This window comes from Pelmatolapia mariae, linkage group LG17 (assembly GCF_036321145.2).
Source record: "Pelmatolapia mariae isolate MD_Pm_ZW linkage group LG17, Pm_UMD_F_2, whole genome shotgun sequence".
NCBI lineage: Eukaryota > Metazoa > Chordata > Actinopteri > Cichliformes > Cichlidae > Pelmatolapia > Pelmatolapia mariae.
In genome coordinates, this window is record NC_086242.1 from 17,973,025 (window position 1) to 17,999,852 (window position 26,828).

Consider the following 26,828-nt stretch of genomic DNA (forward strand, 5'->3'; position numbering starts at 1 on the left):
CACACCGAGCACCAAAGAACCGTAGACGTTGTTTTATTCTATTTGTATTATAGTCAACTTTTTGCAAAGTTTTCTATTTTATTTTTTATTGTATTTCTTTTACTTTGTTAATCTTTATTTATAATTTTTTTAAAACTTATTTTTCTGTGTAAATAATATAATTTACCTTATTGTCCTATTTATTTAATTGTGTTTTTGTCTTGGTTGTGTTTTATGTTTTGACTGCTGTCACACAGGAATTTGACCTAATAAATTCCAGTTGCTAGGGAAAAATGTATTCCCTGGCTGGTTGGCAAGTGGTTGCTGGCCGTTGCTAGGTGTAATTAGTTGCAAAGAGGAGTACATTGGTGCTTTACAAACCTCTTTGTGCATTCTGAAGAAAGAAAAAAGGACTTTGATACTTGATATTTTTCTTAAAAGGTTGTTTTTTTTATCTACTTGTCAGAACAAACCACATTCTGATAGGGTTAAGGATTAAATGACTTATCACTGATGGTGTTTTAGACCTCACAGGTTTTACCAAATCTCAACGCCTCAGTCTTTTTAGTTTGTTTTTGCTGGGTAGAATATATGAGAAACCAGATCAGGAGCAGACTAAATACAGTGTATTTGTCTTCCTCTAAATGTTATTACACATTTATTAACATATCTGACTCAATATGGAAATTGCACACCTGCTGTATGATAGTAAAACACTAAATCATCGTATGAGGAAAGAAGTGCGATAAGCAATGACATGTAACAAAAATCCTTGATGGCTTTAAATCCCTGAACCTCTAGACCGGGATTCTGTCATGAATTAAGGCTCGACTAGGCTAAAACACAAAGCCATTCTGATTTGATTCATAAAGGATTAGAACACAAGTTGATCCAAAGTATGTTTTTCTTTATTTACGCTCCTTCTGCACCAGTACACTGAAGTAAAGGGCAGCATGGTGGCAAATCTGCTTATCTGTGTGTATGTGTGTGTGTTTTGGATGATCTCTACAGAATTTGAAAGGTATTTTTGGTTTGGCTGCCCCAGATGTGCCATATTTATTTTTGGTCTCTTCTCTAACCCCGCTGGTTTTAAATTAGAGCCTGTATGTCTAAAAAATCTCCCAGCTGTCCACTGGTTTTTCCCATGTGTGAGCGGGTTAGGCTTGATTTAGTGCAGATGTAGATTTCAATCTGATGCTTAACCTGCTTTGCTGATGTTTTGCACCTTTATTGCAGCTGGGTGGGCTACAAATGTACAGCGTGAAGTTAAAAGTCTTTAACTCTGCATGCAGCAGAGTTAAAGTACCCGGGAGGTACTCCCCAAAACAGAAGGTACTTAGACCATTAATTGCCCCGCTGCTCCATAATAGTTTCCAGTTGTAGGGTGATAAAAGCAGCTTTAACACCACCCGCTCAAAACATGAGTGAAACTCCATCCATTTAACAAGCATATAAACTCAGCTCTCGGTCAGGTTTCTTTTGAGCCGAACATAATGTATAACATGATTTTACTCTCTAACATGATGCTGAATGACGACAGCATACAGGCTGTAGCTTCATTTCTGGTGAAACTCACATTTAATTAAAAACACACAGCCAAAAAGGATGTTATAAATAGCTATACATTAATATTACTTGCAGGTTATAGCTGTAGAGTAAACATGTTCCTACATGTGAACATGCAGAATTTGTAGGAAAGATGAAAGAGTTTTATGGTGTAGGGAGCCTGCTGGTTTATAATTTACTTGTGGTCAAGCAAGTGAGCAAAACACTGGTAATCATGTGATGACCGTTCAGTAGATTCCATCCATCCATCCATCCATCCTTTGTCTTCTGCTTATCCAATTCAGGGTCACAAAAGGGAGCGTGGAGCCTAACCTGTACAGGTTGCCAGTTTATTACCAGGCAAAAGACAGATAGACAACCATTCACACTCATGTTTATACTTAGAATTACAAATTAACCAAACCTGACGCATATCTTTGGACTGTGGGAGAAATGCCAGGAGAGAACCTGTGCAGTCACGAAAGGAACATACAGCCTCCACACAGAAAGGCCAGGCTGGATTTGAACCCAGGACCTTCATACTGTGTGGAGGTGCTGAACACTGGACCACAGCATATTGCAACTTCAGATTTATCTGAATTCATAAAAAAGGAAGCCACCAAATATTGATAACTGTTGATAACTGCCTGTGGAATAAACCTACGCTATAGGTATGGTACAACCACAAACCCTTCTAAAATCCTGAGACCATGGAGTAGCTTATAACAATATAAAGTAGAAAAGTCTTTGGTGCGCTGTAATTGGACCTTTGTTAGGTTCTGGCTCCAGAAACGAACCTTCAACACTGATTGAACACAGGAACTTTTTTGCTACTTTTATTTTTCAGTGACATTTCAATCCACTCTTTTTGTGAAAGGTTAAATGTCTGGCTCCATCTCTCCACCAAAGACCAAGTCTTATGGTAATACCAAGACACACCCACAGAGCCTTCTCATTTGGGTTTGGCTGATTTTATTCTGAGCCTCTCATTGTCTGGGGCAAACCTTTTCCTGACCCCAAATCACATCTTGCATCAACAGATTTATACAATTTACATATTACAGTTATTAGTAGAGATAATACTAGAGCAACTTAGTTTTAACTTTGATATCTTTAGGATTCTGCCATCATAGTTGTGTTTCAAGGAATTTGAAGTGAGAGTAATTGCAATGGAAAACTTAACTGATGTTGAACTGGGCTTAAAAGCTGTCAGGCAGCCTCTTCTTGCCTGCAGCCTTTTTTCAAGTGAATTAGAAAAAGAGCAGAAGGGATAAATGTCCTTTTAACTAGAATACCTACCCCCTGAGTTTCTAGAACATTCATCGCAGGAAAGATCATCTCTGTGGATAATCAGTTAAAAGGCTGTAAAGACTGGTTCCACCCAATGACGACTGGCCTTTTTTCCCTGAATTTAGATACTAGCTGGTACATGAGAAGCATGCTTAGAAAGCTATTGTTAATTTTCTACCTGTTGATTGAGGTAAGACACAGGGTTTTTCTTATTTATTTTTAGTGTTTAAGTAGATTAACGAGGAAAGGAAAATTTAAAAGCTCCAGCTGCAGATCAGTGCTCCATAACTGACTGACCTCTGACCTTTTTTTGTGTTCTTTAGGAATGCGGGTAACTTTATTCTTCTCTGTGAAGGGTTTTTAAGACTTTTTTTTGCATAGTCTGTGGTTTCACAATGACAGTTTTCCTGGGTGACATTTTCAGGAACAAATGAGAGACGGTAAAAAGGCTCTCTATCTTTGCCTTTGGGTATTTTGAATATCAGCAGGTAGTGAAGAGGCTAAAAAATATGCAAATTGGAATCTGCTCTCTGTGTTGAAGTATTTTTAGAAATATGCAGCACCCTTTCTCAGATTAACTGTCAACTGTGAAAAAAGGAAAATAAAATAAAAAAAAAATTATCAAGTGTAGAACAAATATGCTTGTATTGAAATATAAGAGAGGGGAGATAATTATATTATTTTTTTTATTTTGTTTTGCCAAATTCTTTGATCCGCGCCACTCAAACTGGGCATCGGAGCGCTGATTGGCCAACCTATTGTATTGGGCGAGGTTTTATTAACTGTCAGGCAGGGGATTGGCTGGCTGGAGTTATCGCACATAATGGGCGTGGTCTTACTGTAGCCTCGCCTCGCTGTCACACAGACTCGTGCATTTAACAGACGGAGCAGACAGCGTGTAAGTGGAACTTGTTGTGGGATTTCTTCATTAGCACTTTCGAAATTGGTCAATTAGTTATAGTTGCTGACATTTCTGCTTCGTAGCAGCTACTAGCTTCATTTTCTGTTTAAAAATGGAGAGGTTTGATTGAGTTGTTTTGACTATGCCGGTGGAGTAAAGCGAGGAGGAGAAGAGGAAGGGAAGAACGGGAGAGAGTTGAGCGGATTTGAAAGAGGAAATCATCCCTTACTGGTCGAACAGCGAAGCCTGCGGACAGAAACAGAGGGAGGTTTGGCCATTTACCGAGGCTGGAGTTTGTTTAGAGCTGATATTTGTTTTGTTTTGGGTGGTTTTTTGATGTGGCCGGTTCTCAGTGGAGAAGTTTTTCCCGCAAATGACGTGGAATAGCACGATGAGCAGTGGCTACAGTAGCTTGGAGGAGGACTCCGAAGAGTACTTTTTCACGGCCAGGACCTCTTTCTTCAAAAAACCCCCCGGAAAAATCACAGAGAAAAAGGTAAAGATTAAGAACACACACACACTCTGTCTACACAAACTCCCTGTAAGCTGCTTTTCTTTATAGAGAAGTTGTTCTGTGGTAGAGAAGCTTTAAAGTCCAGCTGTCTCATTCAGATATGGGCGTCGTTCCGTACTGCATTAAAAAAAATCTCTCAAATCTACATTTCCCTCATTTCGAAGAGATGCTCATATGAAGAAGAAAATAAACAAACAGATTTTTCACGTCTTACGTAGCTTTACTTAAATCCGGCATATAGCCAAAGTAAAACTAAATAGCCTTTCAAAGTTTATCCACCACTTTTATATTTTATTCACCTGTTGTGTCCCGTTAGCTTCACCCAAAAGGTAAAGGAGCAGAGGCACTTTCAAATCCTGCAATCCTGAAGATTGTTCTTTATGCTGAATTTGTTAGCGGGAGCAAGTTTTCCACTTTATGTTTTACCATGTTCAGCTGTCCCTGTAGTGTCCCTTTAGCTCGAGCTATGAAGTTGAAAACATAAAATCATCAGAATTGTCAATGGGGTTTTGTCAGTGTACAAGCAAGTTTTCGGAATATTTGCATAACAACCTCCCATTTGTGGCTTAATCCCTTTTTGACAGTTTTAGCAGCAGGTTTAACCTACATTAGATTTCATAACAGGTGTCCTTTGTTGGTTATTATATTACAGGAGGTCATTAAAATGAAGAGACCTGTATAATTTCAAGGATTGTATCCATTTTAATCATTGCATATGGGAGATTATTTCAGCAAAACAACTCTTAAAATACATAAGTGTGGGACTGTAATCAGCATACTGGTGATTAGATGGTGTCAGATGAGACCACCACACCCCCAAGTCAAGTCTTTTCCCTGCAGATTGTGAAAATTAGGGCTGGACTGAGCTCAGGATTGAAGTACAGCCGTAAACATTCAGCTTTATCATGTCTGGAACTTAATAAACGAGGTCGCTTTTCAGATCTTTGACTTACTGCACTCCTCTAGAGTCACACACAGTATCACAGACAGTCCTGCAGACACAGCTGGTTTGTTCCACACTCAACATACTGTAACATAATAGAGCTATTCTTCTTGTCTGCCCACTTAAAGTGTGTGTGTGAGAGATGGGGAGCTTGCACATTCTGCAGCAATGCATGACTGTTCACGTTTCCATAACAGGCCTTTAACACAAGCCCTCATTCCTCATGGAAGTGTGTGTGGAGAGAGGAGAGGATGCACAATGTGGCCCACAGAGCGCTGCGAGAGAGTTTGGGACTTGTGGTGTCTTAAACTGGACCCGAAAAGGGGGCACTGGCTGCTGTGTGGCGGTTTCCCACATGCCAACAGTAATTACAACTACAGCGGGGACGTGTCCCCTGGGGAAAATGTTTGCGACCGCTGTATAAAATTGCTGGTTGTGTATCGGAGAATAGATGGTTATTGAGAGAAGATGTGTATTTGTGTTCACCGCTGAGCTGTGTGGAGGTAGTAATTGATTACTTTAAATACTGGCGATGGTTACAGCTAAAGAATTTGGGGAATGTGCTCACTGCAGTAAAGATGGTAGTGTATGAAACTGGGGTTATGTCAGTATACCCAGGGGAAGCCTGTGTGTCTGAGGTAGACCTAAAGACACTCACATAATGACAAAAATTAAACTATGCTGGTAAATATGTCGTCAAATTAAATGTGATTGCCACCCCCTTCTAAGTTGTGGCCACTCCCTGCAAGTCCTGTTCTACAAGTGCATTTATTTTGGGGAGGATGCCTAAGGCAGGAATCGTCCTCAGCCTCAGACGCAAGCGACAGGTCATTCCTGTTAGACCTCTCTTAAGTCTGCTAGGAGGGTTCATGTGTAGTTGGTGTATTTTGCACAGTCACCTCTGATGACAAAAGCTGCTACAGCGGAGTGCCAAATTTCATTACACCGCATCTCAGGTCCTTTACTCCAAATGTTCTCCCTCAAATGCCTCAGGACAGTACTGTGATACTTGGCCCTGACCTGCACGACCTTGTAAGTGTTGCACCCGTGACTCATCATGCCTTACTTCTGTCCTGGAGGCTGCTGTTTGCTCCTAGGTTTTATTCGTAGAGCCAGCTCAAATCACCATCTAAGTCGTTACTCTCTGGAGACAAAATATATGAAATAATGAAAGGCTTAAAGACATAAAGTGGCCCATAAAATTGGTATCTTGGCCAAAATGATGCACAAGTATAGCTCCAGTTGAGCCTAAATCTGGTTTGTTATGTTGAAAATGTCATTTATGTGTAAAAAGTACTTCTTTTGCTGGTAGCAGCAATAGAAACAATTCTGCTTTTGCTATGTTTTCTATGCCTTTTCATTTTAAAATCTGCTGTATAGCAGCTGAAATGAATGGCACATTCATGTGTGTTTGTATGAATTAGAAAATGAGGAAGTCCAGTTTGTGAATGCAGTTCTATCTTCAGCTCCACCACCAAGTGTGATACTTACAGTAACAGTACAAACAGTAGCAGCACTACATAGCCTAACCATTTATAGTTATCAATCAAGAGTGGCATTTTTCATTTGGGTTACGACAAAGTGAAGTTTAATAAGCTTGAGTTTAAACAGAGAGGAGGAGGACAAATAAAGAGTGATGGACCGATTCTGGACGGCCAAACAGGGAAATGAGATGTAGCAGTCAGGCCGGAGGAAGCTTTATCTCTACACCCACGCCTGCACACATCCACCTTTTCAGTGTGTGAATGGCGTTTCTGTCGGGAAAATGTCACGCTGACCAGTGGTTCTGTGTGTCTCATTCAAAAAACACACAAGGCTAATCCCACCCCAGCCCCCAGGACGCTGAGACTGGACAGCTAAAGCTGCTCATCTTTAATTCAGATCATGCTTTCAGACTGTAGGCTCACTGTGTGCTGTTTTCTGGCAGTTTCTGTCTCTTCCATAATTAGTCCGATTATGAGCTGCCGTCAAATGTTTTGTAAAACCTTTACATCACTGCAGGAATATCACTTGATTTTTTGAGCTTCATGTCCCTTTGAGACTGGAAATAAATACACTATGGAGCTGCAAAAAAGGTGAAAATGTGAAGAAAGCCTCCCAGTTCTTGTTGGCCGAATGGTTTTGTCATTTAGATAACTGGATTATGCTTGATTCTATTAGGCTGTCATATTTATTTGGAACATCTTTGGGTTTGTCTTGATGGTACAGATGATCTAATACACTTTGCTCTGACAGTGGTAGCGTTGTGCTTGAGTAATGCATGGATGGATGTCAGCAGTTGGGTCTTCACTTACCCGTTTCAGCTGACCATGAATAAGTTAATATCCTGTGGGGTCAGGTATCAGTAGGCGCTCCCACATGGAAAAGTTCCACATTTTTAAGAATTGGGGGGTAATTCAGAGATATGGATTTGACTAGATCAGTTATTCCCAAACTGGAAAAGGCCGGGGTCCAAATTGTTTTCTGAAAATCTTCTGCAGCCATCTGAAATCTTAAAAACACAAAGAAGGAAGCAGGTACTTCCTTCTTTGTTTTTTCACTGATTCATTTTGTTGCAGTTGATTCAGATTTCCTTTGGTCTTCCTGCCCCATTTTTTTTTTTTTAAACTTTTATTTTATCAAATGAATTTTCCGTCCTCTACATGATATGAACACACAGCAGCTTACCCAATGTGAGCAAAAGAAATCTCTAGAATCCAAGTTGAAACCTTTTTATTAAATTTTTAGACTCGTTATCTGTAGTTTTTAAGTACTTTTGTTTAGCAGGAACCTATTATGATTTACCTTGTTTTCTGTGGTTTATGTATACTGGTATAATAGGTTAAACATGGCCAGAGTTTCAAATAATGAATAACTAATCATAAACAAGCAGGTTCAGACAACTTTTCATACTCTTGGATCTATATGATGTCACTAAAACTGCATATCCTTGTATGGTCATGAGCACAGAAGCCCCGCCCACCTCTGAGGCTGCTCAGTTATGGCAAAAATCTTAATTACAGTTGTCTCATTCAATATTGCCCTGATTATTTAGCATGATAACTATGTGATTAATTTAATAACATTTTTAATCATGTATTATAACTGGGGATTTCCTTAATTATTAAATGTTCATTTAAATAGAAAACAAACACAACAACATACAAACATTAATAATCTCTCCACAGATTGCCCTAATCAAACTTTGTGATGGTTTATCTAGATCCTAATTACTGCTGGCTCCCTGTTAGTTCAGTTAATGAACAGTGAAGGAGGATGGTTAAACATGTACTGGTGTAAAAGAAACCAAAATAGCAAACAAGACCTTATTTCGTTCTAATAATCATTGGAACCCAGCTCTGCCCACCTGCTATTTAAACCTTCTGTTTAAGAGAGGCAACCAATCAGCACAAGTCTGGCTTACAGAAAATCATTTGAAGCTCAGTTTTCTTGCGTAATAAAGGGGGGAGGGGGGACTTTTTGGTTTCCTAAATGTTGCACTTAAAAAAAAACCTTAAAAAAGCTATGAGGTATACCTAGCGAATTAACCTCGTTACTTACTCATCAACACTCCTAATGCCTGAATTCCCAGCCTATAAATCATGAGTACTACATGACAACTGCAGTGTTAGACTCAGACTCATGAGAGGAACTTGAATCTTTGAATGTGCCAGTCAGAAGGAGGAAGTTGCTATTGCTCAGCTCGTGTTGATAAATATGACACTGTTAAAGGAGGTAAAGACAACAGTGCTCAGCAGTATGAGCTACATCCAGCCTGTGTCAGCGTGTTTGCCCATCAGATGAGCCTGACGTGACTTTGTATAGCACGGTGTGAGAGAATAGTATTTGTTTGTGGATCCTCCCCCTACTGTTGATCATTCACTTCCCCTGCTGATAGATTTATGGTACCGCACCCTGTAGCCCTCTCCAGGTGTGTTGTTTTTTCCCCTCTATCTTCTTTAGAATTGCAGGTATAGTAACAATTGCTTCACATCTGGTTAGACCAGTATTTGTGCTGCCGGATTTTTATCTTTACCTTCTAATCAGATGTGATTTTTATGGGAATTTCTTCAGGAATCCGAGTAAACATTAAAGTAAGGCCATTTTCTGCTATTGAGCTTAGATTTTAACCACCTTATCTCGTGTGTGTGTGTGTGTGTGTGTGTGTGTGTGTGTGTGTGTGTGTGTGTGTGTGTGTGTGTGTGTGTATCATGGATTTTGTCTTCAAGGGTACCTGATAGACAGACTGACTGACTGTTATAGAGGTATACAGATAAGGATTTTATCTTTCCTGTTCTTTCTCTCTCTTACTTGCAGTGAACTCCTTTAAAGCACCACAGCCCAGATTGCAAATTATTCCCACTTTATTTTGTAGACTTCTTACATTCTTTTACCTGCAAACTGAACTTCCTTTCCTCTATTAGAGAACATTTCTTGTGTTTTTGTTATGTCTAATAGCAGGGGTTCCTAGCATTTTTACTTCACCGGGCCAAATAAAACTAAAATGCAGTTATGACTGGTCAAATAATTACATAGATGGAAAATTAGATGTTCAAGGATAATGGGGTTCAAAGTAGAGATGTTGCTCTCACATTTGAATGAGACATTTATATTGGTTTTAGGCCTCTGAGGCGAGATATTGTAGGCATGTCTGACAGGAGGGAGACCCCGGGGCACACCCAGGGCAAGGTGGAGAGATTTTATCTCGCAGCTGTATTGAAAACCCTTCGGTGTCCCATGGAAGAGCTGAATGAGGTGGCTGCCTCAGATCCACATCCAGATTGATGGTTATCTTTGTTTTTTTGGACTGCTGGCCTTAAAGAATAGTCTCCTTTAAGATTTCAGCTTATGAATACCTTATACATTAAACAAAGAATAATAAGATACGTTTTGTCTTAGTTAACTTTAAATATCATTTGTTATCTCTTCTAAAATCTTCCCATCAGATGAGGATGGGCGGGTGTACATGCATTCATGCTACAGTTGCTGTCATTTGGTTTCACATGGTCTCATGTGGGATTTGAACCCAGCTTCTCCAGATGGAATTTCACCAATCAGCCCATTATATCTTACTTGTTTGGATTCAACAGATGTGGTCTTAACACTTCTGATTGGCCAAAGATCCCAGATCTCATGTGCAGGAGTATAGTTCCTCTTTCAGACTTCTTAAATATAGTTATATACAGAGAGGTTATTATAAGCTACTGTTACACACGCATTGTTTCCCTGAATTTTCATAGAATGAAAAATGACAAAGCAAATGTCCAACAGACTCAAGTTTAATCAAAATTAAACGGTCTTTAGCCAGCCTCCTTTGTAGTATAAGATCCATGTGATGTGAGATTGTGCCGAATTGCACCAGTTTGAGAATAGTGCAGGTAACATTCAGTTGTCATCAACCCAAGGAGAACTTTCACTTAAATTAAAAAAGAGAGAAGAAAGCTAAAGTGAACTGAAGTGGAAACTTCGGCCAATCTCCTGGCCTTATCGCTATAAAATGACTATTTCTTTCCAGTTATGCCAAAAACCTTTGCCTACTCCAGCTTTTAACATACTGATAATTAAACATGAGCATGTCAGAAATGTAGCGTCCTGTGTTTCCTTGTTTGGATTTTCACAGTCAGTTGATTTGACTTTGGGGAAGAAAGTAATTCTTTGGAAATTGTTTGTTTACTTTGAAACCTGAGTTGATGACCAATGGCATGTCATCCAGAAAGACTTGACGTTTGTGGTTAGAGTCAGCTGGAGAGACCAGAAGAGAGGAAGTGATTATATCATAGCCGTACTTCTCTTTCAGCATAAAAAGTCTGAATTATTTGCACTAATTTCAGTTTAAAGTCTTTTCACCGTGTAACCAGTGGATATATATAAAAACGTGTATACAGAGTCAGTGACTTTCTGCTGTGGATGGCCAACGTTGATTTATTTTTAAAACGCCACCTTTGTTTTAATCCTGTGTTGTCTTTCCTGTCTGTGTGAATCCAATCCATCTTTTCTCTCATTCCCCCTCTCTAGATTTCCTTCCTCTGTCTGTCCAACATGTTCTCACCTCCTCACCCCTCTAACCATTCCCCCTTCCTCCATCATTGTTGTATGTCACTGTGGTCTGTTCTCAACTCTATATCCTGTTCTTTCTATAACAAGGCCACCCAAGTTTTGTTGGAGTTCAGTAACTGTAGCCATATTGCAGATTTAGTCTTTGACTTGTTCTGTTTGTGTCAGTCTTTCTCTCTTGACACTGCTCCAGGATGGTTTTAAATTCTTTTCATTGGCATTGCCGTCTTGTCCACCTCTCACAAGAGTTGGTGGCATGCCGCATCATAAATAATTGTAATATCAAATTGTTTTTTCTAGCAGAAGTCATTCTACCATCAGCAAATCCTTCTTCCTTTTTTTCTGCTGCTGTCACATTTGGTTTTGAAACAGTTGTCACAGTCCAGACAGTTGCTTGTACTAGTTCTTGGTTTTGTAGTACGAGTAGCCAGTTTAAGCTTCTTGTCCAATATCATGACCATTAAGTCCTAAAGGTTTTAGTCTGAATTAGAGCTGGTTTGTCCTTGGCTGTCTTTGAACCGTGCCAAAGACTATTGGGCCACGTCCATAGATGCAGATTAAACTCATGGTTAGTGTTTCCCACACAGACTTTACTTTGGCGTGCGGCCTGGCTATACATATTAAAGGCTGGCCAATTGTTTTTCAAGTCTTTTTGCATTTCGTAGTTCTTATTTTTCATCTCTTCAAAAGAACAACACAACCATTTTACTAGTGAGCAATCCCCTTGCTCTTATTTTGAAACTTTAGTCATTGCTAATGATCTATTGGTGGCCGTTTCCACCTCCACCTACCAGCAGACCTCAATGTCCTGCATGTCATTCAGCTTTCTCAGAAAATCCTTCATCCGTGGTTGTGAAAACACCAAATTATGCTTAAGTTAACACAATCTTAACTATGGAGACCAATAATGATTATGTTTACCCCACAAACAGGCAGGAATAACTCTGGATAGCAATAAGGCTGCCATTATTTGTTATCATTTATTATTTCTGTGCAAGCCGCAAAAACTATTGATTATTTCTGATCACTAATCAATATTCAGGGCTGGGGAAATACAGTAATAATGCAAACCAATGCCCTGTCCACCCTTTGATTAAAAAAAAAAAGACAAACAAGGACTTCAGGCGTGTCTTTCGTCAGTCTGTGATTATAACTTCCTCAGTTGCCACAGTGAGAGACCTCAGGTTGGTCATCTGGCAGATCAAACATCATGTGATTGTGTGTGAATTGCAGTTGTGTTTAAAGTCCTCTCAGTTAACCTTTAGTGTGTTTAGACTCACAACTTTGCCATGCCAACCGTAAACACTGAGGTGGTGTTAACAGAAGGTCTCCTTTCAGTTTTGTAAACACTGACATTGAAGGCCTCAAAGCTTTCTTACAACTTGAATAACCAGGTGCTGAAAGTTGTTTCTAAACTGCAAATTGTGTTTTTATCTCAGTGAACTAAATCTTTTGGTAAATGAAGGCTCAACATGCCCAAGAAGAATGTCATCACCTTGATGTTTAACTTTTCAAGGTTGCTTCATGAGATCAGAATATTTTTTGTGATACTTTGACAGATATTAAGATTAATCACTGTAACTGATTGTCGTAAAGTTCACAGTGAATCCTTTATATGATATAGTTGCAGGGTAGGAAGTACCTCAATAACTTATTAGACTGACTGGAATATTTTGTACAGAAATTAAGACTTGTGTTCCCCAGAGGATTGATCATTCTCACATTTATGATCCCCTGACCTTGTCTTTCAAGGCTATAATAATGGAAATATACTTGGTTTTGAGTGCAGTATTTTAACAGCTATTACATGGATTGCAATGCAGTTTTGTACAGGCATTCATGTTCCTCAGAGGATTGATTCTTCTGACTTTCAGGATCTACAGACTTTGCCTTTCAGGGCATTATTGGTTTAATTTGTACAGTTTTGATTTAAATGTCCCAGCAGCTATTGCATTGAGTGCCATGAATTAACATGTACAAGCTTCATGTTCCCCAGAGGGTTTATCATTAGGACTTTTATGATTTCCCTCAGGACCACAGCAGGTTAATCTTTACTGTTGTGAAATAAATGTCTCAGTAGTTATTGGATGAACTGCTGTGAAATTTGGTGCAGATGTTCAGTCATTAAACCCTCATCTTAAATTTCTATTGGTTCTTTTTTGGCAAACATTAGCATGCTAACAAATAGAAATAAGATTAAATGTCTTTCATCCTATGTACGATGAAATGTCTAAATGTCTTGTTTTTGCTTGTGGATGTCACCTTTTCAGCTGAGTAAATTGGACATGGCCACTGTAACATCACACATTGGTTTGTGAAGCTGCAAGCTAAGCTGGGGCTTGTTGAAACTAAACGTAAAGAGCATAAAAATTCACCTTGGTGTTCTATTCAATATGACTTGAAGCAACAGATTGAGCGCATACATTTGTGTGGAAAGTGTTTGCAGAGATTATGAAGCAAGGGCAGGTTTCCCATACTTTATGGAGGCTTTATTAGACCTGGAATCCACGTCCTTAGTTTACATGGTGAACCCTTTGAGACCTGCTAGCTATGCTATTAAACCTGTCTTCACCCTGCTTCGCATTTGTCTGACTTCCATTTTGAGTCTAAATGGCCCCTCAGGGTGAATTCTTAGCTTCAGATGCTTTTAAACACCGACAGAAATAAAATGACAAGGCCCTTCTGCATACTTTACTGCAGGAGGGCCTTGTAATTATTTTAGAGTAGTTTCAAAATTGAACACATCGACTGCTTCAACTCTAAAAACTGCCCTTTAATATATCACTAGTTGTAGTGTTGCAGCTCATTGTTCTTTGAGATCAATCTCTGTTGATTGCCTCCAGGTTATATAAAGCTTTTTATGAGACTCTTGCCTTTGCCCTCTCCTATGTTCTGCTTTTCCAAATGAAACATAAGTGATATTGTTCTCAGCCGCGTGGCCCTCACTATCTCTTCAAACAGAACCAGAGTGCTTTTATTCCTGGAAGCGCACACACTTATATACACAGACACATGCACACACAGGTCCTTTGCACAGCAGTGTTGTATAATAAGATAAATCTGCCTTTGAATCGAACCACCTGCGTCATGGAGAATATGAGGTGTTTGTCAGGATTGCGTGCATGCTGGAGACAAAGTAGAAGAGGAAAAGGATCAGAAAAAGGTCTTCATGACTTTATATATATTTAGCATATTGGACGGTGCAATAAAGCACATTATTTATTGCCATCTGCACTATGCAATAAAAAAAACTTCTCCCATTGTTGTCCCTCAGATGTTGTAGGTGGCATAAAGTGTCCCTTAACAAAACCGGTGTTACTGAGGTTACCATTTATCAAGCATTAATGCATCCTCTCAAATGAGGACTTTTCTCTATTCTCTTTTTAGTACATCAGTAACTAAAATAGATGAGTCCTCTGAATTTAAAGATATGATTTTTTTTTTTTATTACAAAAATAATCATTAGCTGCTGCAGCTGCACAATAACTCTTTCACCCTGTTCTTTACTTGTGAGCCTGCTCATGGCTAATGATGAATCACACAACCAGCTGCCTGAAACAGACACTCTGCTGCACGGCTATCATCCAAACTCACCGAACAGGTGGTCAAGAGGATCACAAACTATCACCGCCACCACTAATTTATCATACCTCTCTGCGGAGAGACTGACCACCTGTAGCATCACATTACAGGGTCAAAGGGCACCAGATGGAACGTGGATCTTACCATGTAAAGGTGTATTTTTTTTAAAAAAAAATTTTTTTTAAAGCAGATGCATTTCTTAACTCAGGGGATTGGTATGCGAGCGCTTCCCCCAGAACTTAAACCTGATCCCAAAGTGTACAATCAATGTAACACGATGCAAAAGCAACAGGACAATATGTCGTTATTTATATTTGTTTGTGAGAAAGTGAGCAGTGGGCTTTCGTGCCGTGTCTGCTCTGTGTTTATATGACCAGTAATGAAGCATGCGTCGGCCAGTCCCTGCTGTTACCACCGTCTCAGATAGCACCCCTCAGTCACACAAGCTCATCTGGGAGTAGTTACGCCGGCTGTGATCTCCGGGGCACCATTATCAGCAAACCACAGCACACTTTGAGGCGGTCTGGAGCCTTCTTTGATGTGCAAAAGGAGAAAGTGAGACTCAAGTAATGATAAATTGTATCAGATCTTCAGAGAATGTGCGCTGATGTGATGAAGATGGCCTTCTCTTGCAGGTTTTGAAGGTTCTCATGTCGACGAAGGATACTTTTGGTTCTTTTTTTTTTTTTTTTTGCGTGTGTTGTGGTAAATTAAGGGTTAGAGTTTCAGTAAGAAGAAACTGCTTTTGGAAAGGCGGGTAATGAATAAGGACAGGATGAGTGAGCAGTGTTGCTTCTTATTTAACAGAATTAAAGGCAGCATTTTAGTTGGTTATTATTTCAGATCAAATGTTGCTAAAGGCGAGAGATCTTTTTTTGTATTGGATTTTATTGAATTTCTGTTTGAACCAAGCTCTTCACAGCATGAAAACAGTCCCCTGCACAAAGAAGAGTAATTACACAAACATGTCACTTTCAGACCAACATCATGCTCGACTTTGGCATGACTGACAAGTTGTTAGCCAGTGAACCTACCTGACCAACTCTCCCTAATAATGACCAGAACTTATAAGGCGAACTTGTTGTTTTTATTCAGTGTGTGATAAGAAACTGTCGATTGAACCCATAAGGCCATCAGAAACATTTTGTGCAACATAAAAATGATTATGAATCATGGCTGCCTCAGAGACATTTTAGATATTGAGACAGCTGAAGCTTACAGTGGTTTACAACCAGCTGTACCTCCTAATACGAACATGTTGTGCTGTGCAACTGAAACTCACCCCCAACCTGTTGCAGCAGATGGCTGCACCTCCCTGAGCCTGATGCAGCTGGAGGTTTCTTCCTGTTAAAAGGCAGTTTTTCCTTCCCACTGTCACCAAGTGCTTGCTCATAGAGGGTCGTCTGAAAGGGTTTTCTCTGTATTATTGTAGGGTGTTTACTTCATAGTATAAAGCATATTGAATTTTGAATTTCAAGTCTGGGTTTCTATCTATTATGCTGCACTGTAACATTGTTTGCATACTGTATCCTGATTCTCTGTAATTTGCTCCTTATCATCAAAGTGAAATGCAAGACATTCACGCACTCATTTCTTTTTCCAAAACAACAGACCTGCGACATCTGCATCTGCTGCCCTTGGTACAATAGAAACACAAGTTCTCCTCTTGCTGCTGTTAAAGTATTGAAGTAAATTAACGCCGTAAGAAATCTTTTCCCTACTACTTCATCATTGATCCTTGGCAGACGAGCTACCACACCTAAGTAATCTGTTCATTAAAAAAGACGTGTTATTGGTGTGTCAGTCAGTAAATTTCCATATGTCCCACTCATCGCTCCATAACATGCATAACGTTAGGTTTAGCCCTGATGACAGTATGAAGACTCACAGACTTGTGTGTGAAGTAACCCTTCATCCTGTGTGTCATTTGAAATAGAGTAATCTTGGATCTGTCACACTGAAAACCTCCATGGTCTGTGGGTTTTTTTTTTTGTTTTTTTTTAATGGTCTGGTGATCATTATCTTGGTGTGTGTGGTTTCAACATTAGGGTTTTGGCTGATTATAAACGAACCTGTTTTCCAGCTGATTTAACGTTGGTGTATGCTTGTATGGAGGTGGAGAGTTATTCAGACTCTTAAAAAGGATTTTCCACCATAGTGTAATTAGTGTAGGGCTGGTCTAATTATAGAGTGACATTACACTCTTCATCATAACATCCACTTAGAGTTGCATATCTCACAGGTATTGTTTGCTTTGTTTCACTATAATGCCCATCCAGCTCATTGTTTCCATTGTATCGCCACAACAATTGTTAGCACTCCGATACTACTTTATGTAATTTAAGACTGTTTTTATAAAACAAACTATGAATCCGTTTAATGATTATGAATATGAGTAAATGATATGATTGCAACAAGCTCCCGACCTAGGTTGTGTAACTGGTTTAAACTGGAATTATAGTGACATGCTTTTCCTTATTTTCTGTCATATATGCACTGTTGTTGGAAGGTCATATAACATGGCCAGACTTTTGAATGATCAGGTCAGTGTCAGGTCAGCAAATCGCTGTGATTTCTTAAACTTTCTTGTGTCTTTTCTAAACTGTTCGCAGGTTTGGATTGTTAGGTTTGAACCAATTTTCAGCAAAGCTCTAGTGGTGCCAAAATTGGCCAAAACTCAGCTATTAGTTGGAAATCAAATCAAACCTTTTGAAGCATTAAAGATGGACGTAGCCTCTGCGATGGCACCTATTGGCTTAGGAAGTTTTACAGTTGAAGACTCAAGCTGAGTGTTGGATGTGACCAGGGAGAGGTGAGCTTCAACGACTTGCAGTTGACATGTCTGCCAATGAGCCATTGGACATCATCGTAAAATGTTTAGTAGGGTCACAGTGAAGGGAAGGCGAATGCCATTTTCCTATCGATTTCTATACTATTGGAAGTCTTTGTGTAACCAGAGGAGTCGCCGTGTGCTGGTATTTAAATAAATAAATAACTAAAATAAATATATAATATATGCACAGCCATTATAGATATAGTTGAGCCTTAAGCACTAAGGATTTCAGTGGGGGTTTTATTTTTAATGTTTTGCTAGCTTCATTAGCCTGTTTTTAACTATTGTTTACAAGACTGTATACTTTTACCCTTTCACTGGCAACTATTCAACTACTCAACTACTCCTTGTTCTCATATGAGCTTAGCTGTTAGTGTTATCTGGTGGAGTCTGCCCTGGACCTTGTTATTGTTTATTAGCTGAAGTAGCTCCGTGGAAGACCTCTCTCGATTCTTTTTTCGTTTCTGTCTCTAATCTAATTTCACCACAACTCACATGTTTGATTGGCCTAATATCTGCTAATTAGCGTCACATTTGACTTTTGTGCCGTTTTAATCAAGGTCAAGTTTATTTATACAGCACATTTCTAACAGCTCATGCTGCACAAAGTGCTTTACAAACGAAAATGCAACTAAAATAAGTAAAATGCACAACAATTATGCAATAAAATATAAAAGAGAAGGAATAATACCATAAGAAAATGAAAACAACTAAAACAATAGCATCGTCCCAACACTGTGTCCAACGTGATCAGGTTCTAGCATGCTTTCCCTGTTCCCCACCAACTCTGTTTATATTCCTTTATTTATGGTGGTCTCTAGCTAACTTGCAGCACTAAAGTTAAATCCAGCGAACCTACACTCTGGCTTGTGTCACTGCTTAAAAATCTCACTGTTTATTCAGCACAGCATTACTGAAAAGGCTGCTGGATCTTTATTTAACATGCTTCATTTTCACTTTAATCCATCTTATCAACAGTACAACACAAAGCTAACCACAGTTGTGGTGATGGGAATGTACCTGGTCACATGGTGCTAGTGGTGGGCGTATAAATTAGACTGAAGCCTACAGTACCTTCAGAAAGTCATAAACATGTGTGCTTACACACCCAACAGGAGCTCAATATAACTTTCCTGGAGGAGGAGTGTGAGACTGCCTGAGGGTGATTTAGTGTTCATGTTTTCAGATATGACTGACTCGCTGTCCTGTTGCTTCATGTGTGACTCAACTGAGGCTGCTGTGGGGGGTTTGCCAGCAGCGAACCTTGTTCCACAAACCTTCATTGCCGGCGTTGTGTTCGTTTGCTTTTGCTTTCTTTGGCCGTGTTTGTCTAAATTATGACTGTGGCTCTCAGAGAGGTTGTAACATCTCATTAAAGAATTTAATGAGGCTGGTTTGTTTTTTTTGTTTGTTTCTTTTGCATGAGAGTTGGCGATGTAGGACTCTGGAAAACTGGTTTGGGGTTCCTGTAGTCTTCCAGCTCTTCAGTAAACTTTAAACTTTTAAGTCTTATTGGTGTCTGGGTTTTTAACTCTATCAGACATCCTCACATTAGCTTTGTTATTGTCGGTCAGTAACTTGTTTTCATGACCGTCAGGATGAAAATCTTTTTTTTAGAAATAACACTATTTTTGGGGCCGTACTGTAACTGTTGATTCAAATCAAGGATAAGCGATATGACAGGAAATGATATTAGTTTAACCAAAACTATCAGCTATTAAGGTCTTTTCTAACCCTGGGAAAATGTGATATAGCTCTGAAAAAGCTCTCCGTTTGTGTTCAACATCACAAATTGTCCTCTGGTTGTTGTTTTTTGTTGTAATCAGCGTGACTTTGAAACTAATTTATTTACACAGGAAACATATTTTGTAACTGCAGCATGAATCCAACCCTTATGCTTCATTTATAGCACTGCAGCGTAGGACGCAAGTTTAAATTTATGGAACATTTGTGGTTGGGCTGTTGATGTCGATGCGATGGTGCACATCAGGTTTAACCCACAGCGTAGGAGTACAAGTCCCCTGGACCCTATGAAAAAGGTGATAACCATTGCATTTGAACATTTTTGAAAAAATATTTTTTTAAAGTGGTTTTTATCACCTAAGCCTAACCAATTAATTTACAATTAAAAACTCCATTAAAATAACTGTAGCAGTGGGACTGTTCACACCACTGTCAACCCTTCAGCTTCCAAATGTGGATGTTTTTGGGGTTTTTTCCCCATTTTGCTTTTTTTATGTCCTAAAACATGAAAAGTGTCCAGAAGTACTAATCAATAGATGACTATTTCACAAAGTCCTGTCAGATTGGGCATTTCAGTGAATGTCTTGGCCAACAGATGACAAAAAATAATGTCATAAATAATAAAATAATCAGTAATCAAAAATAGATTTTAACAAATCAGTGAAAAAAGGGAAAAAAAACCTCCATATTGATCAGGTAGTGATCTTTAGCTGTTGGGATTTATATATTTCTCTGATTTAATTATTTTTTTAGAAGTTCATGGGTCAGGCGATAAAAGATTTATTCAGAAAACTAGTCATCAATAATAAATGAAAATGATATTGAAAGTAATCTGCAGTTTGTTTTCAGTGGAATAAAAGTCTTGAGGGGATCTCTCCATTATCTTTGGCTCAAACACACCTCGTTTGTTTTACTGCCTTCCTCCAAGGTCAGAACTATGAAGTTTCAAAATCTCAGCCCACACATGCTTACTCACTCCCTCCCCCCAACACACACACACACACATGAACACACACATGAACACACCTCCTTGGGTCTGTTGCTCAATTCTTCTTGTGCAAAGCCTCGACTTCAGCCAGTGTTCCTGGGAATCGTTACGGTCTTAAAATCAAGAAAAGGTCCTAAAAATATCTTTTATTTGTGCTGTCATGTGTGACAAGACCAGAATAGACCAAATTATAATGCATTATTCCAACATCAGTCTTAATTTGTATCGATCGAGGGTTTGTTATAGACACGATTGCTTGTGTGAGTCTTTCCCCAGCAGTGCGTTTTCCCCTGTATGTAGCTGTGTTAATGAAAGCCATTTTTCAGGCTAATGAGAACATTTCTCAGCAGGCACTTAGCAGTTTGGGCTGATGACCCAAACGGTTAGACAGCAGCGGCGTCATGCTTTCAGTGTTGTATTCATCTCCAACGCAACTGTGTCAACAGCCTGAGTGTTAGCGGAGTCTGAGAAGAAAAGCGACCCGGCTTTATTAAACGTGGCGTCAGAATATGACAGCTGCTAACGACAGAAACGGTTTTGATTTATTTCATTTTTTTTCTCTACTTTACTCTTTCTTTTCCTCACTCCCTGCTTTTTCTTCTAACCCTGTTCCTCCTCCTTCATCTTCTGCATGTCTTTGTCGGTGTTGGGAGCAGAGTGCTCTCCATCTCTGGGTGGCCTGGTGGTCTCCTCACAGGCTGCTGATTGAGCTGAGGCTTAACTGTGTGTCCTGAACATGTTTTCATGGTGTACTGCCCTGACCGCACTCAGAACGCATTGTCAGCGGTCCAGTTTGGTTCACATCATTGTGCTGAAGTGATGTCTCTGTGTGGTCCTGCTGAGTTAGTCTGCAGGTTTTTACCTCTTGGCATGCAGAGACAATAACATCATTTTCTCTTTTTTCTGACTTATTTCATATTTTACCTCCTTTTAAACTTTATATTTGAGGTTAAAGCTGAATATTTTACTTATTAACACCTTGATTTTGGGTCTATAAAGAAGTGTTTGGATTGTATTTAATCATATTTGGGCTCTCCTCTCTTTTTGATGAGGTTTTGTAGTTATCTTTACATTCATTTTAATGCAGATTATTTTTGAGCACATTTGAATCTTCTTCAAGAAAAAGGCATTAATATATTTAATGATATCAGAAGAACAACAAAAAGCTAATGTTGCTCAGGTTAGTTTGAGAGTCAAAGTGATACACGTTTAATCACCTAGCAAGCATTTTTACATTAACTTAATTATTTCAGTTTTGTTTCTTTTGTTTTTGTTTATTTAAGCTTAAATTGCTAAAGTTTGCTGGGGGTAGCTGTGTTATTTGCAGCTTCTCCCCCTCCCCCTTATAAATCATGTACATAATATCTTGGCTTTGGGCTGTGTTGAGGAGTAACACTCGATATTTTCACTCTTTTCTGAAGAGTTAACAAAGCTTAAAATAACAGCACAGAGACGGCTTCTAGCAGCTTTGTCAGCCTCGAGGCCTGGAAATAATCCAAAGTGTGAATGAATGATAACTAGTGGTTATAGAAAATGGATAATTGTGGTTTACAGCTACTCTGCTGGAGCAGCTTTGCAAGTTTCAGTGTTCAAAGTAATCCTTATTTGTCTTATACGTAGCCTTGATGCAGCTTCTCAAATCTTCATCATCTCAGCTCTTAAACGGACGATTTGAACAGCAGGTGGGCGGGGATATCCCCTCACTCTATGACATCATATAAAAACGATTAGAAAAAAACAGTTTAGAGCAGTCTGAATCTCCCCAACCCTTACTGGGATTACTTCTGCATACATCTGACCTCGATATTTGAAGCTTTGGTCATGTTTAATATAAGTATCTGCCAATGTAATATTACATAGACATGACAGAAATAAAGAAAAGCAAAATACCTCAACATGTATAGATGCACGAGTAACTCTGGAACGTGTGCGTACGAGCTGTCTGTTACAGAAGAACGGTATGAGGACGTCTGTGGGACATTTACGTGATGTTGCACATGCATGTGCACGTGCATTACTGTAGGAATGCTGAGAGGAAAGGTGTGGCCGGGCTCGACTTCCCTCCATGGATCGGCAGGAAGTAACAGAGAGAGGGAGGCTGTGGACGGGGAAAAATTAATGAAAGGTGCTTTGTTTTGTTTTGTTATCCTAGTAGAAAGTGGCCTCAGCTTTAAAAGAGAGATTGGGAATACATTTAAGTAGTTGCTGCTAGTTTCTCTTTCTTTTTTTTTTTTTTGTATGTGGGTGTGTAAATTATAAAGTTATTGCCAAGTATAGTTGATATAAATGTGTTCACCATGTGGACTTTAGGTTTATTATTTCAGTTTAGTGGGAAACTAACATGATTTGTAGTCATCGAGTCAGTACAGAAATGTGAAGCTGGCCTAGAAGCAAGCAGAATTCATTTTAAAATACACAGTTTACAGTAAGAAATGAAGGCTCGTTGTTCATTTTTATAACATAAAATAAAATTTCAAACAATCTATGATTAAGCTTTTTCAGAGTGACGCTTGGCGCTTTCTTTAGTCTCATGATGATTTTCAGATGATAATGAAATCTTAAAGATGTCCCATCAGACTTTAAAAGCTTGTAATGAACATTTATTGCTTTTTTTTCCTTTTTTTTTCATTTAAGTTTTAAGAATTTGTTTAGGAAAACACAGGTGACATTAAAATTAGACCACCTATACTGGAGAATCTTCTAGAATCTGGAAAAAGTCAGGAACTTTCCATGAAAGCGCCAGCACCACTGAAGATAAAGGCGGGATACAGTTGAGAGAATGATGTAATATATTGCACCTATAGAGGACTGTCCCGGTGTTAACTCCTGTCAATGTTTTGCTAAACGGACTTGCCTCCCCTTTAATTATCTCAAACATACAGATCTGAGTCAAAGACAAGGACAGAAAACTACTCAGCTGTACTCGAAGTGTCTTTGTTGTCCTTTAAAATATAGGTTCAGTTTAGGTGAATGACTGTGTTTAGTCTGCCTGTAGCACCTTTAACACACAAGTGCACAGTGTTTGTCCGAGCTAAGCGTGTTTTATCTACACGCGCGCACAGTGATGTCATGTGTTTACAGACAGGCGATGCAGACGAGCGTGATGGTGCTAAACAGAGACGAATGCTTCAGGTGTGTGTGCGCGATAAGATCCAGAGAAAACAAAAGACCACTTTTCCTTCAGATTACTTCAACGTAAAGCCTGATATGACTCTCCCCCTTCGATGGTTTCCTCTGTTCGCTCTTCGTTTTCTGTCTCCTCACTTTTATACGGCCTTTCTCTTCCTTTTTTCCCCGTTGACTCAGTTCTGCTTTTACACTTGGTCTGATGCACTGATTATTCTTCAAACATAAATACTGCCAGTTTGTACTTGGAAAGAATTTTAATGGCCTGTCATGAATGAAATACGTCACCTGTCTTGATGCAATAAACCTAAAACAACCACAACTTTTTGGTGGTTTAACTGAGCATATAATTGCCTTTATCACCTTCCACCACTTTAAAAACCTCATTTATGTTCCATTAGCAGCATGTTTCTATATAGCTTTTTTCTTTTTCAACCTGTGGACAGAATACACTGTCTTACATACTCACAGTATTAATAAGACATATCATGTTGATATACAAACTTAATAATACATATTGGTGCCATGTCTGTCTAAACAAGTAATGCAGGATCTTGGACTTTAGGATTCACTCGTCTGAAAAAATTCCAACAAATTTGGCCACAAAGCTGGAAAATATTCAGCTTTTAGTGCAAATCAATATTTCTAAAGAACCAGTCCAGCACTTCTTTAAAACTTCTGATGTCTTCTGAATTGATGCAAAATCAATACTTCCCTAGAAAACACTGAAATCACTTCCCACACATACCGACTTCAGTGAAGTGATAAAGGTGGAGCCTGATGTTTAAAGGCCTTTTTGTCCTTCTTTGACTCATTGTGATTAATAATGTCATGGCAGACCTCTTTTTAAAAACCTTCTTTCTGTTCTCCTCTGTCCCTTCAGTCCAGCGCTGCTCTTCCAGCTTTGGTGGGAAGGTTCGCTGCACTCTTAAATTGGATCATGACCTCATTGTGTTGCAGCTCCGCTGTGCTCTGCTTGTCCTGTTTGTTTGGATTGTGGTCGCTGTCTCCCTCCCAGTTCCCTTTAACCCCCGTCTATCCTGCTTGAAGTGGAGAAGCTGACACGGCCACATTCACACACACGCCTGCTTCGTACTAATGTCACTTTAAGCAGAGAAACAGCAGAATTAAACTGGTTAATTAGGACTTTTATCAGGAAACACATTAGAGGGAACGTGTGTGGAAGCCTTGAATTGACTATTTAAGATGAGGTGAGGACAGCTGATGTAGATCAGCAGGGTTATCTACTGACCTAAATGATCTCCCACAAACAAACACAAACTCTGCAGAGTCATGGAAGGAAGGATTCCCCTTGAGGGAGTATTTCTTATCATATCCCCACTCACATCTTTCCTTCTCTTTCATTTTTGTCCTCTCCATGTGCACATTGAGATGACACATAATCTGCTTACCTGTCACTTCCTGCTAATAAGCTTTGACTCGTCTAACCTAGCAGCCACTTAAAGGTGAGACCGATGGTGGAAAAACCCCAGCAAGTCAAAATCAGTGTCACGACACTCAGGTAGACACAGGTATTACGAAGTAGATGAAAGCATCTGTGAAGCAGGGACTCGAACTGTTGTGACTTTGTTTCTGTGCCCGTGAGACTGATCAGATCTGCTTTAATCCCAATGAGTCAGTGTCTGGACTTATTACACGGACAGATTACGATCAACAGGGTGTCAGGAGGTGACTTCAGAGGCGTGTACTGTAAAGTTCAACATAACCAGGCTTTCTTTGTATTAGCTGGCTTGACAAAACCTAAAACAGGTTTTGTCAAGTCTCTGACAGCACAAAAGGAGTTGTTGACTGTGTGTGAATGTGTGTGTGAATGGGTGGATGACTGGATGACTGGATATGTAAAGCGCTTTGGGGTCCTTAGGGACCAGTAAAGCGCTATATAAATACAGGCCATTTACCATTTACCATTTGACTGAGGTGGAAAACTGAGTATTTGGAGCTTTTAGCAAAAATACCACATTGAAAGATCAGGTTGGGCAAAGAAATAAAATAAAATAAATAAATAAATAAATAAAGGTTTATTTTATGTGTCACAGATTTAAGGATAACAACTAATTATTATTAAGGTTTGTGTTGATCATAGTGTACTAATTGACTATAGCAGTACCAGAGAGCTAAAAAACTGTACATACTTAGGTGTCACTATAGAGCCTGAATAATAGCTCAGTAAACATGCATGCATGATCATTTTTATTATCTTGTTTTGTTGTTTGCAGTGATTTCAAATTGCTTATTTTTATGCAACAACTTGTCTACAAACCGCAAAATATTCAATTTATTATGATTTACATCAAAAGGTAAAACAGTAATTTCTTATATTTGAGAACTCAAACAAATGAAGCTAAAAACAATCTAAATTTTCTTTTAATCCATTTAGTGACCTACTTCAACTCATAAATCATCAATAAATGCATGGGATTCATAATTTCAGGCAGTGACCGCCAAGTTCCCCCTGAAAAGATCCCCACATTTTCTTTTGTAATCAGGTAAGCATGCATTAGAAGAGTAAAGTAAATGTAACTGCAGAGAAGTAAATCTGTCAGATTAGTGTTATCCTTACACATGAAGCACTTTAGCGCGGACCTAAACTGGCGTTGCTGTTTTTTCTCAGAGCCATAAACCTCACAGTGTTTGCACATGCTGTATTGGCACCTTGTCTTTACTTTGAGCACTGTGTGTGTGTTATCCATATAAGGGTGTATGTGCCTTCAAAGCCTGCCTAGATTCTGCTGTGCGTGTGCGTGTGTGTAAGTGTGTGTGGTTTATAATAGATGCTGAGGAGAGCTGCACTATGCCCATGTAAGCTCAGACTGCTGGGGAATTAAAGTCGGTCTAGAGCGTCTGCACTGGCACTCTCATATATAAACAGAAAATAATAGAAATCAGGTTTAAATTCTGCTTTGAACATCTGGAATCCACTGCGTTGAGACTTAAAGTTGTAGCTTTAAAAAATGATGTAACTTGGAGTAAAAACAACATCTGTGGAGAGGAGCTGATTATTTACTCTGTTGTTCTTTAATCTGCTGATAATTTTTTGGCATTAAAATTTGAAGATGTCAAGTTCTCGGCCACACAATTAATTTGTTTTATTATAGGATGACAATGTTTGGCTTTTTAAAGAGTTTAGATGAGCTGCAGTGAGCTTTAGATAAGTCAAAGCGGTTAGACCACAACTTTAAGGCCAGCCAGAACATCCATAGGATTTACCCCCTTATAGTTCTTGTAAAGGAGGATGCTGCCCATAGAGGATAAAACGATTTTTGTAATGGGCTGCAAACATGTTTGTTGCTTGGGTACTTCCCCTGAGTCACAATTGCTACACATGGAGGC

General features: G+C 39.1%; 1 protein-coding gene across 1 annotated transcript in view; it reads left to right on the top strand.

The window, feature by feature from the left end:
• The first annotated feature begins 3,705 nt into the window (after positions 1 to 3,705).
• rassf3 (Ras association domain family member 3) overlaps positions 3,706 to 26,828 on the top strand; it is a 32,985-nt gene continuing 9,862 nt past the window's right edge. Inside the window, exon 1 of the mRNA XM_063501287.1 lies at positions 3,706 to 4,211. Coding sequence (XP_063357357.1) covers positions 4,089 to 4,211 — 123 coding nt within the window. The 5' untranslated portion in view covers positions 3,706 to 4,088. The remainder of the gene's footprint in view (positions 4,212 to 26,828) is intronic.